Consider the following 12645-nt stretch of genomic DNA (forward strand, 5'->3'; position numbering starts at 1 on the left):
GGGTGGTGTCACAAGGGCTCTCCCAAAGAACTTTATAATGCCCCTAATTAATGTTTTTGCCCCAGATTTATTGCATACAGAAGCACAGCACAGCTCAATTTCAGTGTGCTATAAGTCAACACAAAAAGTTTCTATAGAATAATATCTTCCTTTTTTTTTTTTTTTTTTTTTGAGACAGGGTCTCACTCTGTCACCCAGGCTGGAGTGCAGTGGTGTGATCTCGGCTAAATGCAACCTCAGCATCCCAGGCTCAAGTGATCCCCCCACCTCAACCCCTGAGTAACTGCGACTACAGGCACATGCCACCATGCCAGGCTAATTTTTTTTTATTTTTTGTAGAGACAGGATTTTGCCATGTTGCTCAGGCTGGTAAAATATTCTAATGTAAAAAGCCGGGGAGACAGGTGAAAAATCCTATGAAGGCCTTTGTGTCATGGTGATTTGTGTAATCAGGTATGTTATGGTAAAAAGAAACCAGCCAAGGCTCTCGATCCCTCTCTCTCTAATCAAAGTAGCTTTTCTTCCTCTCTTCCAGGTACAGCTAATGATCCAATGAGAGCATCCCAATTCATATACAACTTTTTTGATTGGCTGTAAAAGCCAGGTAATGGATACCACCAGGAGAGGTAAGTCTGAGGGTGCTGAACTGAAGGGAGAAAAAGGGAGCAAGTTACTGAACAAAGGCAAGGCAAGAGAGCCCAAAACACTGGTGTGCGCTCGGGTGCATAACCCCAATTTGTAAACAACAGGCTGTTCAGTGTCCTTTTATGCAAGACAAAGACCCAAAATAAAGAGCCTGAACATGTTGGTTCTGCCTGAGAAACATCCCAATTGTCTGGAAAACAGAAAAAGGTAAGAGTGCCTAAGATGTAAGCAAAACTAGCTGAACTTGCTCACAATGAGCAGGGAGAAGACCAAGGCTTCATGTTAATTACTCAGAATCTAGGGTTTAGAAATACCCTAGATCCAGGGCATACCCTCCACTGAATATATCACTTTTTTTTAGTGTAAACAAGAGGGAAATCCTGATGTATCAAAACCAGGGCCAAGCATAGACAGATTCCAAATATAAGCATGAAGAAGGTTAAGAAACTGTTAGGTATGGAGTTCAGGAGTTAACACTATACTAACGCTGAAAGCCTAAGAAATTCAGAAGTAAATCTTTGCGATATCAGTCTTTACAGATCAACAAACCACTGATCTTCTGCAAACAACTTTAAGATGTAATTGTCTAAATTAGTTGCAAGTAACTTGCAAGACACTTAAAGTCATAAGTAAACTGTCAGTAAACTCACTCTTTCCATCATATGGTCAGTTTGAATTGGGCTATCCGATCCCAAATCTTTTTTACTGATACGAACAGAGATCTCTCCAGTGTTTTTACCATTTTCAAATACCTGAAAAATAAACATATTCAAAAATAAAAATAAATACATGCACACATACATACATATATTCACACACACTTAGATAAATTTAGGCAGTCATCCTTTTTCATGGTACCATGTCAACTGAAAATTGTGTACATGGGAATTGTGCAAAGCAAGGACCAACTGTATAAACACGTGTGAGTAAGTAATTGGCAATGGAATCAACAGCACTAAAAGAAAAGAAAGGCTCCTGCTTCTCCTTTTGGTTTCAGTGTCTAATTTGACTGGCATACCCTACAATCTTATAATAGAAGAAAATGTGGACATTAAAGGAGTAATCACTGCCACAGCGGATGCTTAAATGAAGCAAGTGTCAAAAAAAAAAAAGTCAATAGCAACCTAACTAGCTCATTTTGTTCTTCATAAAGCCACAAACAAGGTGAGGAATATTCATACTTTGGTTTATGCTTAAATATATCAGCGTTCAGCTAATCTTTTGGCACACTAAAAGGAAATTTAACCTGACAGATTTATTGCATAACAGTATGATGAAAGTCATCCATTTTAAGTGCACATAACCAAAAAGTTGTTGAGAACAGAGATAAAATTCATAACATTGCATTATGTAACACTCGCTGGGGAAAAAAAAAATGCTAGCAAACATTCTGGTCAAAAGGATCTGAATAAACCAGTCCCGACAGGATGGCTTCACTAGAGTGAACACCACCCCTCCAACCACGCGGAGGATCCATGTGGGGTGTGCCATTCACCAGGCAAGAAAGGAAGCAGCTGAGAGAGGGGCCTGATGAATAATTTAAATCCCTGCTTTTTATTTTTTTCTCAAAAGTTCTTTTCTTCCCTCTCTGATATGCCCATCACATCAGCAGAGCCATTTTATTTATTTCTAGTGCTATTTCCAGAGAAGATGATTTGGGAGAATATTTATTTAAAAATGAAAAAAAACTACCTTTTTTATATTTTTTGAGAAAGTTTTTGAAATGTATTTAATTGTCTCAACCTGGTTTTAGAAATAATATGTTTCAATAACACTTCCTCAGCCTTTAGTCACAAAAAAAGAAAAATAAAAAGAGTAGTAATGTCAAAAATTGCAGGTTTCATTCCAGTCAGTGACGTTCATTGAGCTACTGATAGTCCAGTCAAGACCCTACAGCTTTCAGCCTTGGTGCACTGAGGATTATTTTTAAGTAATAATCCTGAGTAAAGATACAATTCTGAGTAAAAAAAATCTCTCTACTTTTCCAAGGAAACTTGTAAACCCAACTTTTGCCTGCAAACCTATGGAAAATAATGTGGGAAAAGACTCTTACTGTCCCCATAATCTCTTCAGGGCTCAACTCTGGAACAAAACTCTTAAGCAACAGAGAAATTTAGCAGTGAAGGTCACAATTCTAGGTGGCATGTATTCTACAAGGTTAGTGTTGACAAAAGCTCAGTTTGGAGAACTTATTGATGTTCCTTTGTCGAGACTTGCTAGACATGGAGTCAGAGTGCAGCAAATTATATTCTACAAAATAGCAGTGCCAAGTGCTAACTGCTAACCTGAGAAAGCAGAGAGGTCTTGGTCAACACCTAATACCTTCATTAGCTCACTACTTTCTTCACTGCTGATAATAAGGCTTCCCTTCTACGTCCAGAAAAGTGTTCTCAAAAATAAAAATAAAAATTGGCAATGACCTCTGCAAATCCTACAAGGGCATAAAAAAAGAGATATTTTAGTGGTTATATAAAAGTTTAGATGCTTAAGTGAAGGGAGGCTGCCCTCCACTAGTCATACATATAATGTGTTTTCACTGTGTGTCCAAAAACCTAAAAATTCTCCAAACTGAAATCTTAAGAGATTCCGTTTTTCTTAAAGCTCAGCTCTAGTTTTTAAGCTCTATATTAATATGCCTATTTTTAAAATGCAATATATATACCAAAATATATTTATTTACTTATTCCTCCTTTGCCTGAGGAATATTTTTATTTCCAATATCCAATGTTTAAACAAAGATAGCTCTCTAAAGAGAGAGTTTCTATGATTGACTTAGATACAGGAAAATTAAAAGTAGTCTACCTTTATTTTCCTCCTGCCCAATTCTTGGCTTAAGAAAAATCAGCTGCTGTATTGGCTTCCCAGTGGCTCTCTGCATGGCCTCACCTCCCTATAGCTCTAAAATTAAATTCTCACCCTTGGAGTGGGATGATGCAGAAAGCCAGCTGAGGCTAGCCTTGGGTCCCGAGGAATAAGGTCTTAGAACCTAAAAAATCATGATGCAGATCCTGTTGAAAAACATAGCAGCTAACAACTACTGAAGAAACATGTAGAAATAGGAATAAGTTACTTCTATGCCCTTAGCAACACAAAGTACAGAGTTTCAAGAGAGTGTTTTTTATGCACCACAGTCTTTGTACTTTCCTTCATGTCAATATTGACTTTTCTTAAGCTAAACTAAATTAGATTAACACCGAAGTTTCATTGTAATGTCAATTCATTCACTCAACAAATATTTACTGAGTGCCTACTGTGTGCCAAGCACTGTTCAGGAACTTAAAAAGCATCAGTGAACTAAGATTCCTGCTCTCAATGTGTTTACCCTGTGCTGGACTAGAGGGAGGGGCCGACAATAAGCAATAAGCAGAACACAACAAATGAGTAAATCATATAGCATATTCAGGGTACACCTGGATCTTGTGAGACCTGAAGTTTATATAATTTAGTTGGTCTTCTTTAACAAAAACAATGCAAAACTACAATGCAAAACTAGTTATGAAATACTCAGAATAAGAAAACAACTTACACAGATTAAAAAAGCTGACACGTAGCAAAAACATTAAAAATTCAGGAAAAGTCACAAAATATTTTCATTAAGTATCCAAAGCACATTTTTTACTGCATTGTGTTTGATCACCTCTTCATATAGTAATTCTGTAACATTTTCTTTTTTGTTTGTTTGTTTTTTTTTTTTACTTTAAGTTCTAGGGTACATGTGCACAACGTGCAGGTTTGTTACATATGTATACATGTGCCATGTTGGTGTGCTGCACCCATTAACTAGTCATTTACATTAGGTATATCTCTTAATGCTATCCCTCCCCCCTCCCCCTCCCCCCACCCAACGACAGGCCCCAGTGTGTGCTGTTCCCCTTCCTGTGTCCATGTGTTCTCATTGTTCAATTCCCACCTATGAGTGAGAACACGTGGTGTTTGGTTTTTTGTCCTTGCAATAGTTTGCTCAGAATGATGGTTTCCAGCTTCATCCATGTCCCTACAAAGGCCATGAACTCATCCTTTTTTATGGCTGCATAGTATTCCATGGTGTATATGTACCACATTTTCTTAATCCAGTCTATCATTGATGGACATTTGGGCAGGGCATAACCCCATCGTCTGTAACATTTTCTATAGAGATAATCGAAAGATAATCTGGCCTTATCTCCAACATGGTTAATAAAAAAAATTATTCTTGATTAGAAGTTTCTTTTGGCATCACAATTTCATTGGTCATTTCATTAAAAGTTTTAGGATTGATGCCACATTTTGGAAAACCTCAATCAGATTTCTTTAAAATATGAGCTGTAAAATATGGAAAAATATTCTACCAATTAATTGGCTCTGTTAATTTCACACCATGTTTCTCTTCCACCACCCACCCACATACTTTTGGTGCCAGGCACTCTAGTGCACCAATCAGAAGACAGTACACTATAAGGTCAACAGGCAGTAGCTATCTTCCTGGAAGCTCTTTCCATACCAAAATGGCTAGTACTAACTGAGCTATATAGAGAAGCGACTGCAAAACACTAACTAGATTCCACTACACCCAACTCAGTGTATCCCTAATTCAATTTCTCCTTAGCCATACCTCAAAAATGTGTGCAATCATTTCAAAATCACATGGTATAAGAAAGGGTATGAAAGAGAAGAAATTGAAGTGGAAAGAGACAATAGGGTTAACCAATTATAGTTAAAATACATTACATTTGCAAATTTTACAGGCATTATGCAGGGAAGGGGCCCTAAAGCTTAAGTTCCATTAGCGTCATGGTAAATGCACCCTGTGTAGGTTAGAAGGTGGTGCTATGTAAAGGAGAAAAAATACATCAGGGCAGGGGATACAGGCCTGGAATCAAGGAGTGTGATGGATGTGCTGGTCATCATATGAAATGGGTGATCTGGATAAGCTTCAAAGAGGGAAAACATTTGAGCAAAGATTTAGAGGTAAAAGAGTTAGCCCAACAGACAACAGGGAGAAGAGTACTACACGCAGAGAGAGCTGCCAGAGCAATGAAGCAAGACAGGAATGTGTCCAGTATGTTCCAGGAACTGTAAGGAAGCTACTGTGACTGGAGCAGAGTGATGTAGAAAGTAAATAAGAAATTAGAGAGGTAAGGGGTAGAGAATGAAATGGGGAATCACTGCTGGGTTTGGAATAATGTGGTAAAAGGATCTGACTTATTAACATATTTTTTAAAAGTATCATTATGGCTGCTGCCTTGGAGTAGACTGTAGGAGGCAAAGGCAATCTGAAGCCAGGGTTAACAGTGGCTCAAACCAGAGTATTAACAATTGACATGCTGAGAAATGGGCAGTTTCTGTTGTTCTGTCAGAGTTATGCTATTTGCTTCTTTGATTATTAGCAGGACTGGAAAATAAAATTTGTAGGTAGGTTATTATTTCAGAAACATTATGTTTGCATTTATGGATGTAAATAAATCAATGTAAATATAACTGTTCACGGAGAGTATTTGTGAAGGCATAAAAATGTCAACGAAGTACTAAAAATATTTTATTGACTGTGAAGATTTTAGAGGCAGTGACTTAAACTATATAGGGAAACTTAAACTATATAGGGAAAGCTGACCTGAATGGGCAGTTATGAGCCAATGTGGTTCTTTGATGAGCTTGCCTGTAATCACTTATGACATCTATTTAAGGACTTGTGCAAGGCCTAGTTCAGTACTATTATCTAGCCTTTAATGCTAGAGGTCTGGTTAAGAACTAGCTGTGGGGGAACAGCAGGTTCCCAAACTCTCCATAACCACTGGGCAGACCACCCAGGAAGCTCTTCTGTGCATGAGCAGAAGGCCAAACACCTAAGCTTCAAAATGTCTCAGGATGCAATGCTGTCAAGAGGCAATAATAGAAAAATGACACCGCAGTGTGTTGCCAAAGTTGGTTGGGTGTACTGTAACAGGATTTATTACTAGAGGTCTGGTGAAGGAAAGGAATATAAAATAGCCACACAAAACTATCTGGCATATTTCAGGTGAACATAATTAAACACATAATGAACATACAAGGTTAACTTACATGTTGTCTTGGACTGGGGACCGCTGAAACTGACCCTGAGACCAAGATTTGCCTGCAGGAAGTTTACTGGGAACTCTCTCAGGACCAATGTTGGTGAGGGAATGAGCGAAACAATGGGCAGATGGGCAAAGCAAGTGCCTCTGGTGGGAGCTCTAGAACTGGGAAGGTACTTAAGGTTGTTCAGAATTAAGAAAAGAGAGACATGCCTTTGCATCTGTGTACCAACCAAATGTTGGATGCAGGCTGCCCTGAGGGTGGGAGCCTAATCTTGGGAGAAGCAGCTCCTTTACACTGAGGGCAATTATCTAAGAAGGATATAGCTGTGGCAGTGGGGGGGGATTGGTATCTCAGTCCTGAGAGGGAATCTGGGCAGTGTGGCACAGCATCCACTCCACACACGCATGATAGGTCAGAGTGCAGGACACACTGTCACCTACATGAACTCAATACTCAAAACAACTGGATTTTACAGGTGACTCTCAGAAAGACTGAGTGACTTCACCAAGGCACATCTACTCATAAGGGGCAGGGAAATCTTTAGAAATCAAGTCCAATGACATTTTTAACTATAGATATCAAAATTTACTCTTATATCTAATATTAGAAGCTCTAATATATGAAAATTGAAATGAAAAATTTTAAAGGCATAGAAAAATATTATATACTTGAGTTTTTACCTAAATCAAAGAACACAAAAATTAAAGTGAAATATTTTTCTTATGTAAGAAGCTAATTAGCCATGAAAAAAAAATATTTATCCAACAAGAATTCAAAGTCACTTTCAAATACAGAAAATCACTTCTAACTCAATTAACATTATATGTACACTAAATAAAATACATGTACTACTTTTTCCATTTTTATAGACTTGCAGGATGGTTTTTAGAATATCCACATTTTTGACATTTTCTCAAATATATGATATAGTATAAATCAAACAGTAAACTTGTCTAATTTTAATATTCAAGGTGATAATGAGAAACCAAATATTAAAATTATGCGATTCTGGCAACAAAAGTTTAATTAAAAATTCATATATCTATGCTATATACTATGTAAGAAAAAGTGTTTTAATGCCTAATACATATGTCTTTAAATATTATTTAACAAGTAAGGAGCCACTAAATTTTGTCCCAGGAAATGAAAATGCACTTAAGTGAAAACAAATTACATAATTCTTAAACTTCATCAATCTAAATGGTAACTGGACCAACAATCAAATTTTTTTTAAGCCCAGAAAAGGCATACCAAAGAAAATAACTTTTTGGAAGGAGATATTTTAAAATTCCATTGTAAGGTACAGCAGAGCTCACCATTTCAAAGTATGTAAAGTAGGTGGCTGCCTATAGGGTAGGATTTTAGGAGTGAGCCCAAAGACTCTAAACTCAAAATATCTCTCCCACCAACTTGCCAATACTTCAAATTTCAGTTAGAGATTCACTCCTTTGTCACAATTAAAATGCCACAGCTGCATGAGGGGAAATTATATTCAGCCTCATTGGTTATTGATCCTCTAAGGCTGTGATTTTCAATCTCAGCTTCCTGGTACCCCTCAGAGGCCTAGGGTAGGGCTGGGATTAGGGGGTTGGGCAACAGTGGTTTCACATGGGGAATCAGATCTGATGAGTGACTATGTGGAAGCAGCCACTATCCTGGCTTCAAACAGGGTAGATCCTACTTTTATCTATTTTACATAGTAGATTCCAAGAAAGAATTTTGATTTCAGAAAAAAAAAAAATTCTAAACTACTATCTTAGCTCAAAACAAAGAATGGCATGTCTCTTTCCTAAGAGCAAGTTTTGAACAAACGGTGTTAATAAGAGCCTGGGTTATCTGCCAGCCCTAATGGAGGGCTGGAGCAGAGGAAGGGCCAAAGGAGACTCCTGTAAAATGGCCCTCATCAGCTTCTCAGTGATCTTGGGAGTGGGCCCACATTCCTTCCTTGTAAGTATCTAAACTCACTTTCCATTGTTTTCTTATAGTATTTTTTTAAATAGTCTTACCCCATTTTTCTGAGACTATTGACAAAAAATAAGGCATATGTTTCTGCAAAAAAAAAAACCAAAAAATCAATTTGTATCCAATTGCAAATCTAAGTTCAATATATGAAAATGTTTAAAACTTTCCAGAAGACAGTGGCAAAGGAAATTTGCTTGCGTGTCATGTCCTAAGCCAAGTAATTTCAAAAAGCCCTTTATAAATGAGAATATCTCAAGAAGAATTGCAACAAGGATTTCACTTTGTCTAAATTAACTTAATCCCTAAAATTATATTTAATCGGGACTAAAATATCAGGCATGTGGGTTCTGTCAGTAGCTGAGTATGATGTATTTTGTAAAAAGAGCTTGGTAAATAAAGGTTTTTGGAGTTTCCTGGCACCAATATATTTATTTTTATAGAAAGTCAGTGTTTCTTTGATGAGAAAAACATAGTCATGTGCCCCTCAAATTTTATTTTACTAGGAGAAATGAACATTGTAGGATTAAATATAAACTAAATCATCAAACTTTGCCCAAATTATCAGCCTTATAGATCATATTCTTACCCTTGGAAAGAGTGTATGCTTTTACTGCCATTCAGTTTCATTTCTTTATATCAAATATGCCTGTAAACATAATTTTCCCCTAAAGTGAATGAGTATCCTGAGAAACTAAAAGCTGCACAAAAGCTTACTATCTATAATAAAACATTTATATTTTAAGAAGTAATCCATTTTTTCATCATAAAACACAATCAAAACTAGGTAGAATCTTAAGTCGGTGTAAATTCATCACCCCATTTTCACTTACGAGAAAATCTGCATTCATTTATGTTCAAATGAAGAATTTATGCTCGATAACGTTCATGGTGAGTCAGACTAACATAGATGTCAGTGGGTAATCCAGGGGACGGGAACATATGTAGGAAAGGAATCTCAGCAACTTGAGCATATCAAACACTCTGTGAAAAAGCTAATTGAGAGGTAAAAACAAATTAACTGCTATGGAGAAGGACAATCTCACTGAGAGAGAGTGTGTGCCTGCAACAGTAAGGTTCAGTGGTTGCATTTAGTCCGAATAACTGCTGGGACAGTAATACAGCTCTGGCCTGTGGACTTTCCCCGCTGACTGCCCACCTGGCAATTCTCCGGGCACCTTCTAGGATGTCAGGCCTGCACAGGGAAAGCCTGTCTCATTATAACAGGCACTGCATGGGAGCTAATGCCCAGACCAATTGCTCTTCCCTGATTTTGATACAGACGCAGTTTTTCTCTTCAGCAGATCTTGAAAAGGAAGATTGTATCTTCCTACAGAGATTTACACCTGATGCAGATGCCTGTCAGAAAATAAGCTAGTATGAATATACTGGCATTTTCCCCCCAAAATCCACAAAGAGGAGGAGGAGGGGGGCAATGAGGACAGGAGGAAGAAAAGGTGGTGGCAAGATGGAAAAGAGCGCTGCAAAAAAGAGTCGAGAGATTTCAGCACCTGCCGCTAATTAGCTATCACATGAGATGTGTAAAGGCTTCGTAGGATCTCAGTTTCTTTACCTTTAAAATGGGCAGTCCAATATTTGCCTACTATCGTAAAACCTACATATGAAAATTGATCATCTTCATTACATTTTGCCCAACCTTTAGTGAATGTTCTCAAAATCACAATAACCTTGACTATTCCAATTTTGCTACTCTCACCACAATTCCTTTTCAAATGAACGCAAAGTTGGCATGTTTTACTACTTGTACCTAAGCCATATCCTAAATTTGTTTCCCATTGTTTACTCAAATAACTTAGGTGACATAACAGAGCATCCTAGGGGTTATAAATACATGTTTAGGAAAAGTGGTTAAATAAGAACTATACGGATCAAGGAATGTACAATGGAAATAACGTAATATGCACATAGAACAGTGAAAACACCAACCAAAAAAAAATCTTGTCACACTTTCATGTGCAACTGACCTCAGTTATCATTTAATTGTTCCATAGATTCCTAAATATTAAAATAAGCTTTCTATTAATACAAATGAATGATTGGAAACTTTAAACTTTTTTAAAAATGACCACAAAATAGAAGGCAAATCTCAACTTCTTTCATGGTGCTTTTGTGCCATTCAAAGAATAAATTTAAGTATTCAATGCACAGGAAAGTCACACGTTTTCTGTTACCAACCAAATTAGCCCATTTTCCAAATGTAAAGAGGCCTGGGAACTTAAAATAATGGAATTGTAGTAAAAAGGTAAGAAGATGAACAGATTGGTTTTGCTAATCTGTTCATAGTGTTGTCATATTGTTTCTAACTGTATGAAAATAATCGTGGCCTTGGGTCAAAAAGGTGTTCTATGCTTCTCTGCATCTTCCCACAGTTCCTAGCACAATGTCTTCTGGGCAAGGCTATTTGATAATACGTGGATTTACTGGACTATTCATTTAAAATCTTCTTCCTTTCTGTCATTGGCAGAATAAAAATTGTTAGACGCATACAACCTGGATGATGAACTAGATGCTGGATGAAGACATCCTTTAAAAAAGAAATCTCTGAATTATCCCTTTAACAAAGCTTAAATTTACTTACAATAGAAGAGAACATTATAACTAAACAATATAAAAATAGAAAGCCTAAAAATGTCTCCAAATCAGAGTGCTATGAATCTTGTTATTATCCAGGTTACTAAATTCCATCATATTTCTCTTGCTCATGGTCAGAGTGGATTTAAGTGAAGTTAATGAAGATTAGAGTCATTCTAGGTCCTAAGAGTTCTGGAAGTTGTCATAAAATACTTCTGTGTAAGTATTTCTGATGAGCTGCCTAAAAAAGACCCAGAAGAAAGAACCTGAATTGCCAACACTCCATTGATTTGTTGCAATTTACTTTCTCATTCTAAATAAATATTCACTTTCAGACCTAATTTCAAAGAGAGCTCCCCACCCCAAGCTGGCTCCCAAATTTGACAAGCTCTAGGTCCCACAGAAACTGGATCTGCCTCTACTGGCAGCAAATAGAAAACAACTCTCAGAGCATCACTGACCAATTGTGTGTGAAATTCACTAATTCCAGTGAAAGGATATGCCTGTACTCATCTTCCTCTCATTCCCCCATGCTTTCTCCCACCTACTCAGACATCACACATTCTCCTTGCTCATCAATTCTCTGTCACAATCACCCACCTTCCTACTAGCTTTTCCACTCACCATCCCCCTACAGATTTGCTAATACCCTTTCCCAGCAATCCTTTCTTTCCTGCCCTCCCAGGGAAATGCTAACATTGCTGACATTTCCATGGGGATGAAGAGGAGGAGGAGTTGCATGGAAAGAACAGGACTAGGAAGGCAGAAGTCACTGAGCCATGGCTCTAGCAGATGTTCTCAAAGAGACTGGGGGTAGTGGCAGTGACAGGGAATAAGGGGTAAGAAAAAGTTTAGAATAGTAAGAAATTGCTCCAAAACACTTGTTGCCTGAAGGGCTTTATAGATGATGGTGCACATTGAGTGTAACCACTGATGGTAAAAACAGTAAGAAATTTTCAACCTACAAGGTGCTATGACTTGATGGCAGGAGAATGTACTGGAGTACAAATACAAATAAATTGTGGTTGTGACTATAGAGAATATACGAGTGCACATGAAAATGACGTGAAAGGTGACAATGATCATTAGGAACAATGCAATTACAGGTGATACAACTCTTTCCTAAAATTCCTCAAATGGTGTTATGTTTCAATTTTTTTTAAACAAGGAACTTTCCTATGGCAGAAATGAGCAACCACACAGAGGCTGCTCCCGGTTTTTTATCTTGTATGCCCATTTAAACTTGTCACTGTATTATGTCACATGATTGCAAAAATGGGAGTGAGGCAATATGGAACACAGAAATAGTGTCCTTTTAAGAGGTGATTTTCTAACGTTAAGACCGAAGCAAAAGCTGCTATTGTTCACTGATCAATGCAAGACGTGATAAGGATGAAAAGCTCAGTGAAGAGG

The 12645-nt window shown here is 37.5% G+C and overlaps 1 protein-coding gene across 1 annotated transcript in view; it reads right to left on the reverse strand.

Moving 5' to 3' along the window:
* The window catches only part of DCDC1 (doublecortin domain containing 1), a 401001-nt gene that overhangs the window by 151781 nt on the left and 236575 nt on the right, over window positions 1–12645 (reverse strand). The window contains exon 12 of the mRNA XM_055356896.2: window positions 1296–1397. Coding sequence (XP_055212871.2) covers window positions 1296–1397 — 102 coding nt within the window. The remainder of the gene's footprint in view (window positions 1–1295; window positions 1398–12645) is intronic.

The sequence above is a fragment of the Gorilla gorilla genome, chromosome 9 (genome assembly GCF_029281585.2).
Source record: "Gorilla gorilla gorilla isolate KB3781 chromosome 9, NHGRI_mGorGor1-v2.1_pri, whole genome shotgun sequence".
Taxonomy (NCBI): Eukaryota; Metazoa; Chordata; class Mammalia; order Primates; family Hominidae; genus Gorilla; species Gorilla gorilla.